This window comes from Schistocerca nitens, chromosome 4 (genome assembly GCF_023898315.1).
Source record: "Schistocerca nitens isolate TAMUIC-IGC-003100 chromosome 4, iqSchNite1.1, whole genome shotgun sequence".
Classification (NCBI taxonomy): domain Eukaryota; kingdom Metazoa; phylum Arthropoda; class Insecta; order Orthoptera; family Acrididae; genus Schistocerca; species Schistocerca nitens.
In genome coordinates, this window is record NC_064617.1 from 631,083,605 (window position 1) to 631,099,232 (window position 15,628).

A 15,628-nucleotide genomic window follows, 5' to 3' on the forward strand; every position below is an offset into this window, starting at 1 on the left:
ACACTGAATCATTCCTATCAAAATTAATATTAAACTCTGTAAATGAAGCAGCTTAAATGAACTGATTTGGCAAGGTGTCTTTGTTAACGCAGTAAAAAGCACATAGTGTAAGAAAAAGAATGAGGAAAAGAATTACTGTATGGAAATGAATACGCAGGAATAACAGTGTAAATGAATAGCAATTGAACATGGATATATCTCGCAGTAGGTAATATTGTGCATCACTGAAGAATGAATGGATAACTGCCAGGAAAAAGCTGTGGAGTCTCTGTAACAGTTCTTTATCCTACCAAATTTCTTCTATGGTGCCTATGGAATGTTGATCCAGTAATGTAAGATTGTGGCTCATTAATACACTTCTCTCCAATCCTCTGGGTACATATCCTGCACCAGACATATAGCACTTAAAAAGAATATTACAAATTTACAAACATGTATGAACATTTAAAGCCAAATAAAAAGTAACTCAGTATGCACGAATACACAAGAGAGCCTAGTGAATATTTGCAGAGCCCTAACTGATACTGTGTGGTGGCTGATGGTCTGACAATAACAGTTGTGCCTAAGCAATAGCTCAGTTTGATGAGCTATGTTATAAAACACATTTTATCAATAGTTTTCCTTGTTGGAGAGTGTATGCTTAAATTGTACCAGAAGTGTTTGTTTCCTTAATAACAGCTAAGGTCTTAAATGTATCTTTTAAATTTACTAACTGTTACCATTTGACATAATAAAACCTATTTTATTAGGCTGAAAAAATACTCTTAATTGAAAAACTTTTCTAATAAATGAAATGATTGTATAGCCGCCTGATGCAATTGTTTGATGCCACTACAATGACTTGGGCATTGATGAAGATGAGATGAAATGATTAAGACATCATAACTAACCGGTCCCCAAGTGATGAAAATCTCCAACCTAACTGTGAATTGAACCTATGATCTGGACACAGCAACACTAACTGCTAGGCCATGAGCTGTGGATAAAGAATTTCTGGCCAACACTTGGTTCCAGGCGGCAAAATGCATTGTACCACTGATACACTAAACACTTCACCTCTTGGTTGTAAATACTGGTCAACAATTCTGTCACATAATTTTTAGACTTTTTGATTGAATTTTCCTGGGATACCAATATAATTGTTAGTATTTATCAGTAAACTACATTTATAGAATAAAGTTAGACACTTTGTCATTTCTGTTGTTCTCATCTGTTCCCTTTTTGCTGACACATTGGCCTCCATATTGCTCATAGTTTCCTGATTTAATAGTGTGAAAGTTTACAGGGTTTCACAGTAGTCATTAACAGAAAAACAACTTGCAACCCTTTGACTTAAAATCACATTTTTTGTAACTTGAGAGAGAGGCAATATATTAAATACATAGATCTTCTGAAAGAACATGATTAAGTGTTTTTTTTCCCATAGTAATAGTATTACAAAATTTCATACATTTAAGGCATTGTGTCATATGCTTAGTCCGTATAAAATATACCTCTTTTGCTGCTTTCTATATCCTTCAGGGAGTCGAGCAGTAAGGCTTGTGTAATGGGAAGTGCTAAAAAACTGAACAAATAACAAAATTGTTAAATCTTATTAAAATTATGAAAGGGACATGGGCAACTGTAAGAAAGTTGTTAATCCGGATGTAGATATGTTGGATTTCTCTTTGCTATATATCCACGTTATGCTGGCTGTGAAAGTGAGGACAGTAAAGATTTAATCATCTGTGCTTTGTCAAATGAAGCAGTTCATCACGTGAGTGAATATGCCGGATGTCTTGTGTGTGGTATCACTGATTAAATGGTAGTGGATGGGAGCTTCCTGTGATATATTATCACCGTGCTGTGATTAAGGTGCTATGTTATGTAGCAAGTTATAATGAAACTGTAAGAAGTTTTCTCTTCATTTCTGATTACAATTTTTGTGGACTTGGTATTTCCTTCTTCTTTGCCAGCACAGGGATGAGTACATGTCATATTAGTGTTTATGATGATGATTTATATTCCTAAAATTTTACATTAAATTTGTGTGCGTTTCTAAAATGTAGAAGTTGGTCTGATTAGTTAAATGTGTAATTTGTTTGTCACATTTAACTGATGGTTTTCTCTGATAATTTTCTTGAGGGTTTACTTAAAGGTATTGTGTACATAGAAATTGTTTACAGAAGTGGAGAGTACTTTCATAGCTGAATTTAGACTTATAATGTGGTTTACCCCAGTTTAAGTTGTTTGTGATTAATTTACTCACTTCCATTTCATTCTCCTTTTCCTATGTCCAAGTCATCAGGGGTTAATATGGAAATCGAGTAATTCAGTAATTTTGTGCTATATATGTCCTCCAGATAAATGCTGTAAAATATTAATACATTGTACTCCTGATGTGAAACATTTGTTTAATTATATGTTTAATGACATTAGTAGTGGGGATGCTGTTAGCAATAAGATTTCTTAAAATATATTTTAGTGAATGAATGGTGTGTCTGTCCTTCAAATGAATTTTCGGATAGTTCCAAGGAGGGGACATTCCACCATGCATACACATTTGTAAGTGTCTACATTCCTTCTATAATAACTTAATTTACGCTGTACTTCATTAAAAAATGTTTCTCTTTGCAGGTACCTCTGCCCACAAGATGATCGGTGGGTTATTTGTATATAACCATAAAGGTGAAGTACTGATCTCCAGAGTGTATAGAGATGATATTGGACGAAATGCTGTTGATGCTTTCCGCGTCAATGTTATACATGCCAGGCAGCAAGTCAGATCACCGGTGACTAATATAGCAAGAACATCTTTCTTTCACATTAAGGTATTGTTTCAAAAAAGTGCCTGTTCACTGTTTTTTATCTCTAAAATGATAGTAAATTGTGTGTGTGCTCTAATGATTGAAAAAGATAACTTGTTTCCCTGATTGCTGTTAGCTGGCACAAATACAGAGAACAGAATGAATAGTTTAATCAGTTTGTTGACATAGTGAAATGTAAGAGATGCATATTGCAGTGAAAAATGCCACTGTTTCAGCATTGGATATTGTGACATGTCAGATTCTATCTACCTCTCAAAAATCATTAAAAAATATGGTCATGAAAGGACAAGGAAATAATGTAAGTCTATCATAGTAATGGTACTGACATTGTACAAATTGTTTCATACAGTAAGGGTCAGCTTGGATCTGCAGGATATCTTCGTGTAGTCAGGTAAATTTATTTCATTCAGCTGGATTAAATGAAGTACTTTACCATCATATAATTGTTTGGCATGATTATAACCAGTGGTAATTCGTAAGAATTAAGTTAATATGGAGCCTGCACCATAATTTTTAACAATTTGGAAATGGCAATGAACTGCAGTCATGTACTTCAGTTTCTGATGATCCCCAACACTGAAACAAAGGATTAAAACCTCCATGAAATGTACAATATGGTATTGGACAATAGGTAATTATAGCTGTGTGAAATAGCTGATGCCATACCTTCTTAAGGTAAGTGTGTTTCACATGAAGAATTAACTATTAAGACCTCATGCACAATTATTGTTGCTCATTGAACACGGACTGAAAGTGAGAACAAATTTCTCAGCAGTACATGGGCCATTTATAAAGAATAAAACAGATGTTGCAAGCATTTTTGTTACTATCCATGAGACCTGTGCCCACCACCTTGTGCCTGAAATTAAATAGGCGTCAAACCAGGGGATGGAAACAACCCTGAACCAAAACAACTGAAACTTGAAAATTCCTAGCAGATTGTGTGCCAGACCAAGATTCGTACTCAAGACCTTTGCGTTTCACAGCCAAGTGCTGTACAGACTGAGCTACCCAAGCACAACTTTACTTCTGCCAGTACCTCATCCCTCGTTTTCGAATCTTCAGTTTTAATCTTCCAGGAAGTTTCATATCAATGCACACTCCGCTGCAGGCTGAAAATTTCATTCTAGATTAAATTTGTTTCATCTACTTCAAAGTTGGGCCAGTGATCTGATCTCTAGAATAATCCCTCTTACATTAGAAATGGAAAAAAATAACTGCATTCCAAAAAGAATCATCTTTCTTAAGGGTGTTATTCCTTGACCTTTGGCAATCAAAAATTATCAGTGACACAACGAAGGTATTTGAAGTACCAATAAATGTGCATGTTATTCATCACATTTGGCAATCTTGAGTTTCATTCATTCCCAAAGCTGGAAAATTTGTATGCTGGAGGCTTACTATGAAACAGAAAAAATAAGCACAGTTTACATTCCTTAAAGAGTAAAACATTGGACAAGAGACAGAGAGGTAGTTCTAAACTGAGCATTAGCAACAAAAGGCATGAGAAGGAATCGACAAGAGAGAAAGGGAAATTTCATAAAACATGTCATGAACAAAGGGAAAAGTGAAGTGATGAGACTGACTGAGAAATGGTGAGCAAGTGAAAGTGGGAGATGACGCGAGCATTTTCGTTACTGTTTGATATTGGAAAAACAGACCATGCATGTTAATTTTTGGGAAATCATTTTGAGGGTGACAGGTGGAAGTGTTTCACATTCTTCTTAAAACAGCATTTCTGCGCAGAGTGCAGGTTAGCTTGTTCCAGATGTGGACAGCAGTAGCATAGTAGTAGTTTACGAATGTTTTTTGTTATAAATATAGGGTGCTAGATATGTGAACCCTAGGGCAGTTTTTTAATCTCTGGTGCGAGCTACTGGGATGCTTGTGCACTGAGCAGCAGATGAGGTAAACATGGCATGCAATAGTCACAGTTGGTTCTAAGTGTTTAGTGTTCTCAGTACTCGTGACATGTTGGATTACATCACAGCAATGCGGGTTGGAACAACAATTGATTGCACAAGTTCATGTTTCAGATTATGTGGAAATACATTCCAAAACTGTTGAGGGCATAGCGGCAAGTGGAAGTCTTCCTGCATGTGGCAAATTTTCTGCCCCATTGAGATGCTCGTACAAAGTTAGACCCAAGTTCTTCACTGTATTTTGGTAAGGTATTGGAATATGATTGAGAAGGATAAGAGGCAGTTGTTTGCAGAATTTAGAACTTATTGATTTTTGATGGGATACTAAAATTACTTGGGACTTTGCATTTAGTTTACATCCTCTCTCACCACTGAAGACATATCGTTCATGTTGATGATGGTAGTATTAATTACTTCAGGTCTAGCACTTGGGTAAAGCTGGAGAATGTAGGCCTAACAATATTTGTAAGATAGAACAAATAAGATCTACAAAATAAGAAAAGAGTAGTGGGTGCAGGACTGACTGCTGTGGTACTCCTGAGAGGACATGTTTCCAGGACAACTTTTTATTCCCACAGACAACATATTGCTGTCTGTTTTCCAAATGATTTTTAAATCATTTCAGTGTACTATCTAAAAAAATGTCACATTTTTCTGAGCAGTATGTCAAAGCTGATGGCATCAAATGCTTTGCTGAAGTCTAGTATTGTCAATATAGCTTGTGGTCGTCCATGGGATAATGCAGTGTTAATGCTATGGTGTTTATGTAAACCAGACTGGTATTTGTCCTAAATGTTGAACTTGGATCAGTATTCATTAATTTAGCCATGAACAACAAAGTCTGGTGCTTTGGATGTTGATTGAATGGTAATCACAAGGTGATAATGGGGTTTTGTTCTTAGGGGTAGGTTGGAGTACACTTCTTTTCCATATCTTGAGATGTACTCCTTTAACGAGAGAGAAGTTAAGTGTGTGTTAGTACAGGTAGTAAAGTATCTGTGTCATTCTGGTATGTAGTCTGAGGTTTCTTATGCGCAGTGGTTCTTTGCCGCAAGATGGTTGACTGGTCCTGGGAAAAATTCAATCAGCTGAAACCAGAAAGACAGTTTCTAATTTTACCTTACTGGCATCCCAAGCTACAGATTGTTTCACATAATCACAGTTGTCATATCACTGTAGACAAATGAGTGTCCCTGATTTTTGGCACTGGGAACATATTGCTTTATGCTGTTTTGCAGCTTTCTGTATGCTTCGTAATGTTCCACTTTTGGATTTGCCTTGAAATGTGCAAGGTACTATCCAAAATTTTCGGGACTGGTGCTGCCATCTGTTGAAAACCTTGCCTTTGGACTAGTGTCACCATCACCCTCGAAGTAGTTCCCATCCGTACATACACGCTGGTCCCAGTGCTTCTGCCACTGGTCATACGTCTTCGGTAAGTCCTGTTCTTTGAGGGTGTTTATCACCACCAGCGATGCTTCTTGAATCCTCTCTAGTGTATCGAACTGACGGCCTATCAACTTGAGTTTCAGTTTTGGGAATAGCACGGAGTTGCAAAGTGCCAAATCGGGTGACCACAGTTGGTGGGGTACAACCACCATGTTGTTTTTTGACAAAAAGATCCTGGTGAGCAAGGAAGTGTGACAGGGCGCATTGTCATGATGCAGCAGCCAGTTCCCTTGATGCTAAAGTTCGGGATGTCGTCGCCGCACGTTTTCACGGAGCGGTCGCAAAACATCGCAGTAGTATGCGGAATTCACTGTTTGGTTGGGTGGGACGAATTCTTTGTGCACAATTCCCTTGGTATTGAAGAAAACGATGATCGTGCTCTTCACCTGTCTCACTTTTTTGGGTCTTGGATAGCCCGGGCCCTTCCACTGGGATGATTGTTGCTTTGTCTCTGGGTCATAACTGCAAATCCAGCCCTCATCACCAGTGATAACCTGTGACTAGAAGGTTGGATCATCAGATGCAGTCTGACAAAGGTCCGTGCACACTTAAACACGCTGTGCCTTCTGATTGCCACACACCAAACACCAAGTGTTATGGAAGTCACTGTGGACACACATGACCTCCCAGCCAAATGTCACTCTGCACATTGACTCATCAGATATGCAGCTCTCGCCACCTAGTGGTGCAAGGATAGACTACTACTACTTTCCAGTTGGCAGCACCACCCCTGAAAATTTTGGATTCCACTTTGTATGTGCGCAGTATTCTTGTTCATCATTGGACACAAGTCAGTTGTCATCTGAGGAGAAAGATTTAAAGATTTTTTTTTTCTTACATGGAATTGTACGTATAGGACCACGTTCGTCAGAGAGCTGTGAGGTTATAAGTAAGCTCATGAAGTTCGTCATCAGTTGTGGAGACTCTAATTATGAGGGGGATCAAAAAGTTTCTAGCCTAACAAATAAAGAATGATAGAAATTTCATAAGACCAATATATTTTTCAATATAATACCTATGCACATTAATACACTTGTTGGCATACTCAGATAACTTCTGCAAACCGTTCAAATAAAAGGTCTTAGATTGCAAGTCCAACCAAGCGTTCACAGCATCAGTCACTGCATCATCATTGTCAGTTCGTCATCGTTTGAGGTCTTTTTTTAGGTTTGGGAAAAGAAAAGTCTAGTGGAGCCAAATCTGGAGAATATGGCGATGACATAACAATTCTAACTCGGTCATGCAGAGTTTCCAGTGTTGTGAGGGCTTCATGTGGCAGCACATTCTCCTGATGCAAAAGAAGTCTGCGCGCCAATTTTCTGCACCTTTTTTCTTTCTCTCTCCTCTCAAATGGCACAGGAGAGTGCAGTAGTATGATGAACTGATAGTTATGCCATTTCGCAAGTAATCCACCATAATTACCCCTTCTGCATCCCAGAAGACCAATCCCATCACCTTAGCTGCTGATTTTTGCACCTGGAATTTTTTTGGTGTAGGTGATGAAGGATTTTTCCATTTTTGTGACTGTTGTTTTGTCTTAAGATCAAAGTGGTGAACCCACATTTCGTCCAGTGTAGCAAATCTTGCAAGAAAGCCATCATCGTCTGCTTCAAATTGGCGGATGCTTTCTTCACAACACTGCACACGCTCCTGTCCTTGATCTGCAGTCGAGTCTTTCGGGACCCACAAAGATGAAACTTTCTGCATTCCAAAATATACACAACAATGTCATGAGCACAGCCGTGGGAGATTCCGAATGTGGTTTCAATGTGCTGCAACATTGTTAGATGACCCTGCAAAATCATATCATGAATTGCAGGCTCTGTTTCATCAGTGGCAATGGTGACAGGCCTTCTGCCCCTGGGCGCATCTTCCACACTCATTCTTCCACATTTGAAGTCAGACACCCAGTTTTTCACTGTTGCACGTTACAGAGCACTGTCCTCAAGTGTATTCCATGTGTCCTCCTCAATTTCCTTGGACGTCATTCCTTTCAAGTGAAGATATTCAATCACAGCATGGTTCTCGATTCTCTCAATATTAGCAATTTTGCTTGCACTAAGGTATACGATGCATCCTAGGGGCCAAACTAAGGAAGCTGGAGCCGCGAAATTTGACTTTCATACTCACTGACGTTCACTAGAAAAGTAGATGGTGGTGTTTGTGCGATACATTAATTGTAACTATCTCGGGCTAGAAACTTTTCAACTACCTCTCGTATTTGATGCCAGTGTGCTTCTGAGCATTCAGCAGTTAGTGTAACAATCAGTATGTTTAATATTCCTACAATTTTTTTGGTGTGATTTGAGCCTTGCAGGTTGTGAGGAGTAGAACAGGTATATTATGTCACATGTAGAGCCCTGGAGCCGAGAATTGACCTGTATCTTGTCATTCTGCTTACCTATAGTTTTCTCACTAAGTTTTGAAGAGCCTTAAAGTCTCATGTCTTTGACCTGAAATAATATATTGAGAACTGTCAGCTAGGGGAGATTCAGAAGATGTGAAATGGACAAAAAATTTGTTTTAAAGGTGGTTCATTCAAATATATTTGCACTGTATTAAAGTTGGTGGTCAGTTCTGATTGCACAATTCACAGTCCACAGTGTACACATGTAAATGGAAGTGCATATTCCATATTGTAATTCCATAAGGAGGGAAAATTACCATACTACTAAGCAACATCACAGATTTTGGAGGGTCTGAACTTCTAATGTCAATTATTTCATAAGATAATTACTTTCAGGTAACTCTCGAAAAGTTGGCAGTGCCTGCTTTTGAATGAGTGGTAACAATACAGGGTGTTTCAAAAAGACTTTACTACTTTAAAAATTCATATAATTTATTGGTAGAAGAAACAGAGCTAGGTTTAGTGTTATTTTGTAGGGAAACACATAAAAGTTTTATGTCTTAAAGTAAAGATGTTGTATGTGGCTTCTGTTGGTTATTCTGCACACATCCCATTGGTAGTCAATTTCTTCCCAAACTTACTCAGTGGCAGCATAAATTCTTGCCCGAAGTTCAGGTAGAGAAGCCGACAGAGGTGTTACAAACTTGATAGCCTTGATGAATCCCCATTAAAAAAAAAGTGTCTGGTCCGGGGAATGTGGGGGCCATGCAGTTGGTGCATCACGGCCAATCCATTGACCTGGAAAGTGGTAACTGAGAAAATCCTGGATGTCAGCCAGGTAGTGGGGTTGTGCACCATCTTGCATGAAGTAAACATTTTGTTCTTGGTCTTCCACATCGATCTGTGGTATCAAAACTTGTAACATATCTAGGTACACCATTCCATTGATGGTTCTCATGGAAAAAAAGGAGCCGTGCACTTCATTCTTGCTCGTTGCACAAAAAACGTTCTGTTTAGGGCTTACACAAACATGTTGCAATGTTTGTTGTGGATTTTCGCTGCCTCAAATCCAACAGTTGTGTTTGTTAACCTTGCCATGTAAGTGAAAAGTAGACTCATCAGAAAATATGATTTTGTTCAAGAAATATTGATCCTCATGTGATCGATTTAACATATCCGCACAGAAATTCTTGTGAGCAATTTTATCAGCGTCTTTTTATTGCTTGTATGGTCATCAATCTGTATGGTTTCAAATGCAAACAGTTTCTCAACACACACCAAACAGATGTATGTGGGATTTGCAGTTCATGAGATGCATGCCGTGCTGATTTCATAGGTCTGTTGACAAAATTCTCACTCGCTCAATGACATAGTCAGATGTGCTTGGACGACATAATTTCCTATGTCTTACCAAGCACCCTGTTTCTCCAGATATTTATGCCACTCATAAATTGTGGGGCTACTAGGAGGATCTTTAGCATACTTGGTGTGGAAATTATGATGAACTGTTGTCGCCGACTTCGAATCTTCAAACCAAAGTGCACTGCTAGCACACTTGGGTCCAGTGAAGGCAGCCATCTTTAATGCAACTGCCGCTAGCTTTGTTACGGTGCAATTTGGCGCTAGCAAACTACACGAGACAAAACTTGACGTATTTTCCTATGATATTATAATCACCTCTCTTGGTACTTTGAATTAATTTATATGAATTTTCAAAGTTGTAAAGTCCTTTTTGAAACATTCTGTATTTTTGCTGTTATGATGTTTTTGTAACTTCAGGTATCTGTATCTTTTGATTACCAATGTTTCCTGTAAAGCTAATTGAATCATTATACTCATGAACATAAATAGCTGCACTACAAATTTGAGATTTTGACTAAAAACCAATTTTACTTATTCCTGTAGATGTGATATATCACATGAACACTGCACTAGAGAATGAAAAGGTAAAAATTTTAGCTGTTCTTGGGCGTCGAAAACATAGCAGGTGAATTCAATTCCAACTCGTTATGTCTCAGTAGCTACTTTGTCTTTTTTTGCCATTATATCTCTGAGTGTGACTGCACTGTGTAGTGTAGGGGTTGTAATGGGAGAATGCTCAGGTGTGTATTCATGTCTCCCATTATGACGTGTTCATATTGTCACTGTAGATTATATAATTCTGGCTGAATGGAAGTCATTGAGCTGATTTTTGGAGGCTTATAGGCAACTCACATTAAGTGCTTAAAACACTGTATACATACTTCATTGACCATAAATTATGCCTGTCTTACTTTGCCAGGGCTCAATGCTCTTAAAACTTTCGTTTGAGATCAAATAGTATGTGTGTCTTGCTTAGTCTCAGTCCTAAGAAACACAAGTAGTGGGAGATACAGTTACTGGTGATATGTGTGGTTTTTAGTTGGTGGAGGAAAGACTGAGTTCTTTGTAATGTACTGACAAAGACTGCATGTTACAGTGGGCTATTTACAGCTAACTAACACATGCTTCTGGGCAGCCTGCAATAAGCTGTTAAAGTCTGCTTCTACATGTGGCAAAGGAGACTTACCCACACTCCTGTGAAGTTGCATAGCTCAGGGGTGGTTAGAATTTTGTACTCTTGAGGTGCTTCATAGTTACGGTCGCTGAAGAACAGATAGCAGATTTAAGAATGTTGTCCATTGTGAGGACGGTATGGTTGAGGTAATGGTAATGGTGATTGTGAAACAACTAACACTTAGTCTTCAAAGATAAAATATAATTAGTATGTTGTACAGTTCAGGGGGGAAAGAAAAAAGTGAGGTACTTAGCAGGGCTAATGATGCCAGTGGAGAAAAGTAAATATAATAACTAAAAGACTAGCATAGGTAGCTCCAATTCAATTAGAAATTACTGTAATGAGACTGGTTGTAATTTTTCTGATTAGCAGTTAAGAGATAATTGAAAAGATGTGTAAGAAATGTAAACAAGGTAAAGAACACAGTGCTGCTGCTGCTGCTGCTGCTGCTGCTGCTACCACTACAAGGAAGTAGAGAACTCTAAGGCAAAAGGAAAAATGGAGATGTTGACGGTAACTAATGTTAAGTAATAACTGCAGTGAAGGCTATTGTGGTGAGACAGTAGGAAAAGAGGCCAATACAAAAATAATTACAATGTTAGTGCAATTGCATAGTAATGTTACAGAGACTAGAGGATATTACACTAGTTTGCTTTCCATATTTTGGGACAAGGCAGTAGGGATCAAAACAAGAAAACAGTGCCCATTAAAGATGGGCACACCTTAAGAGCTATGAGCGCTTGTTCAGTAGAACAGATGTTTTCACAGTAGTGAAGATGTAGCAAAGTGGATAGCTCTTAAGGAACACACTTTAGAGGCCATGTTTACTAAGACATTTTGCTTCTAGTATTGTTTACTTTAAAATGTATACATTTATGCCATTAACTGATACAGCCTGAATTTTCTACAGCACTTTACCATATTTATTGATTTTTAGAAATTTGTGTTTACCCCATGGCAAAAAATCCATTATGTGTCCATTTCGTCTTCCTCTTTCGGAATAAATGTCAGTTTTCCTTCCTTAAAGCAAAAAATTGATCTTTGACATTCATTATCACTTCTGTTCATTGTTACATTGTCAGAATGCTTCTTTGTTGTGCACATTAATTCTTTAAACCTGTTAATTTCATTTACTTAATTATTTAGTATCCTTGTAACTACAAGAGGGGAGAGGCTTTTGATGCATCTTTCTCTGGCTGATAAATCACCTCTCATGCCACTGTTATCTCCTTCCTGCAGGGGTTCTGGGTATTGTGTGATACTTAAACATGTTATTAAGTTCCATTAATCCATATTCAGTCATTCAGAGAATGATTTGCAGTAACTTGAAGTATTCAGACAACAGTTAGGAAAATCACGAAGATTCAGAACATAACAGTCAGACAGGTGTGGGCTGTGAACACTCCCCATTCCCCCGCCACCGAATATATATATATATATATATATATATATATATATATATATATATATATATATATATATATATAGTGTATTCACTTGTGTAATATCTGTAGCAAGCCCATAAAGAAGTTTCTGTTTAAATTTCCTTTTTTTACAGCGAGCAAATATATGGCTTGCCGCAGTAACAAAGCAGAATGTGAATGCTGCCATGGTGTTCGAATTTCTGTTGAAGATAATAGATGTTATGCAGTCGTATTTTGGAAAGATTTCAGAAGAGAATATCAAGAACAACTTTGTGCTCATTTATGAATTACTTGATGGTGAGGACATAAGCAAGTTTTTATTTTTTCATATAGTTAACTCTTTGAAGAATTGCAGATATTAAACACGCACAATCATTCGAATGCCTTTTATGATAGTTTCTCTTGGAATTTTATTTCTTTTGTGTAATTGTTCATTTGTATTGCTTTAATAATTACCAAACAATTAATTTTTGTATGTACAAATATTTCTTGTTGTAAGATTAGTTTTCTCATTATTAATTAATTTATTGTTATATGTTGCAAAAGGCATATACGTGAAAAATCATTTGACAAAGGGAATTAATTGATAATTTTGCTACAAACTTTTTTGCAGAAATCTTGGACTTCGGTTATCCTCAGAATTCAGACACAGGTGTTCTGAAAACTTTCATAACACAACAGGGAATAAAATCTCAGACTAAGGAAGAACAAGCACAGATAACATCACAAGTTACTGGACAGATTGGATGGCGTCGAGAGGGTATAAAATACAGAAGGAACGAATTGTTCCTAGATGTCCTTGAATATGTTAATCTTCTGATGTCACCGCAAGGTGTGTGTAAAATAGAGTACCTAATTGTGGAGAGACTAGTCATACTGAGAAGCTTAAAAAGAATTATACTTCAGTGGTTTGAACACAATCTGTTTCTCTTAGAGTTAAAAATGAGTGTCACACCAATTTTCACTTGTAAGTTAGTGGATGTTGTAGATTTATTTTGGAAGCCTTACACTGTTTTCATATATCACTCATTGAATTGAATGTAGTCAGTGCATGGCTTTTTCTCCTTTGACACTTGAGATAGATTCTTCAAGGAAAAATATTTTTAGGGGAGGGAACAGAAAGCATTTTCAAATAGTCACATTCTTTATGGGCTGTAAAGGAGGCTCATTTTATCTTCCAAACTGATTGAAAGATACTGCATAAATCTGATAGGTTTTTCTTTCAAATTTTAGAATTGTTTCCTCTTGGTGATATTTACATATTAATCACATGTCTTAAAGTAAATTGCTAAGAGGTTTCAGATATTTTACTGAATCTTTCACATTTTGAGTGCTAAACTTACAAATACTCTACATTCCAGCTGCTACTTGATTTGGCAAGTCACACTTAGTTACCATTCATTAAGAGTGACAAATTGGGTGCATTGGGTTGAAACAAGGAAAAGTACTGTTCAGGGAACACCTATAATTTCTCTTAACTACTGAGTGAAGTGTGGGGCCCCAAGTTGGCTATTATAGACAGCCAAAATCACATGCACGAGGAAAGTAATTAAATAAATGGAGAGTTGAACAGAATGGACATGGTGTTGAGAGGAGGATATAAGATGAACATAAACAAAAGCAAAATGATAATGGAATTTAGTAGAATGAAGTAAACTGATGCTGAGGGAATTAGATTAGGAAATGAAACAATTAAAGTAGTATCAGTTTTGCTATTTGGGCAGCAAAATAACTGATGATAGCGGATGTAGAGAGGATGTAAACTGTAGACTGGCAGTGGCAGGAAAAATGTTTCTGAAGAAGAGAAATTTGTTAACATAGAGTATAGATTTGAGTGTCAGGTAGTCTTCCCTGAAAGTATTTGTATGGAGTTGTAGCCATGTATGAAAGTGAAACATGAATGACACAGTTTAAACAAGAAGAAAATAGAGCCTTTGAAATGTGGCTAGGTCATGTCACTAATGAGGAAGTACTGAATAGAAATGACAAGGGAACCTCCCCATCGCACCCCCCCTCAGATTTAGTTAAAAGTTGGCACAGTGAACAGGCCTTGAAAAACTGAACACACACAAATCGAGAAAACAGGAAGAAGTTGTGTGGAACTATGAAAAAAATTAGCAAAATAAACAAACTGAGTAGTCCATGCGCAAGAAAGGCAACATCAAGGTTAGTATGAGCTCAGGAGCACTGTCATCGCGTGGTTAGCGTGAGCAGCTGCGGAACGAGAGGTCCTTGGTTCAAGTCTTCCCTCGAGTGAAAAGTTTAATTTTTTATTTTCAGACAATTATCTGTCCTTCAATCTGTCCGTTGTAATTTAACTGCACCGTAGTATGGGGACGCTACACCTAAACAAACATCGACAACATATTCCTGTCATGTGACGCACATGCAGTCACCAGTGCCGTATAGAATATATCAGACGTGTTTTCCTGTGGAGGAATCGGTTGACCTATGATCAAATGTTTTCGGTTCCCATTTGAGAGGCACGTCCTTCCATCTACTAATTACACGGTTTTGCGGTGCGGTCGCAAAACACAGATACTAAACTAATTACAGTGAACAGAGACGTCATTGAATGAACGGACACATCATAACTTTGCGAAAATAAAGAAATTAAACTTTTCACTAGAGGGCAGACTTGAACCAAGGACCTCAGGTTCCACAGCTGCTCACGCTAACCATGGGGCCATGGCACTCCTGAGCTCATATACTCCTTAATGTTGCCTATCTTGCGCATGGACTACTCAGTTTGTATATTTTGCTTATTTTTTCATAGTTCCACACAACTTCTTCCTGTTTTCTTGATTGATCTGTGTTCAGTTTTTCAAGGCCTATCCACTGTGCAACTTATAACTAAATCTGAGGGGGGGGGGGGGGGGGGGGGGGTGCGATGGGGAGGTTCCCTTGTCAGAAACCTCATCTCAGCTGCTTCTTTTCTTTGGACCCACCTTTCATGACCATAAATGAGAGCAGGCTTAGCCACCACATTGTGTAGTCTGTTAGCTCTTTCCTTGTAATTCTACAAAGATTCATCTTTAAAAAAACCTTTTGTGGTGTTATATTTCTGTATATTTCAAACCACGTGTGAGTTAGTTTTGGGTATTGATCACTCTGTCCTTAATATTTAAAACAAGTTTACCTGT

General features: G+C 37.7%; 1 protein-coding gene across 1 annotated transcript in view; it reads left to right on the forward strand.

The window, feature by feature from the left end:
• LOC126251376 (AP-2 complex subunit mu) overlaps positions 1-15,628 on the forward strand; it is a 41,761-nt gene that overhangs the window by 960 nt on the left and 25,173 nt on the right. The window contains exons 2-4 of the mRNA XM_049951760.1: positions 2,617-2,810; positions 12,620-12,782; positions 13,099-13,317. Of these exons, the coding sequence (XP_049807717.1) occupies positions 2,634-2,810; positions 12,620-12,782; positions 13,099-13,317 (559 nt within the window). The 5' untranslated portion in view covers positions 2,617-2,633. The remainder of the gene's footprint in view (positions 1-2,616; positions 2,811-12,619; positions 12,783-13,098; positions 13,318-15,628) is intronic.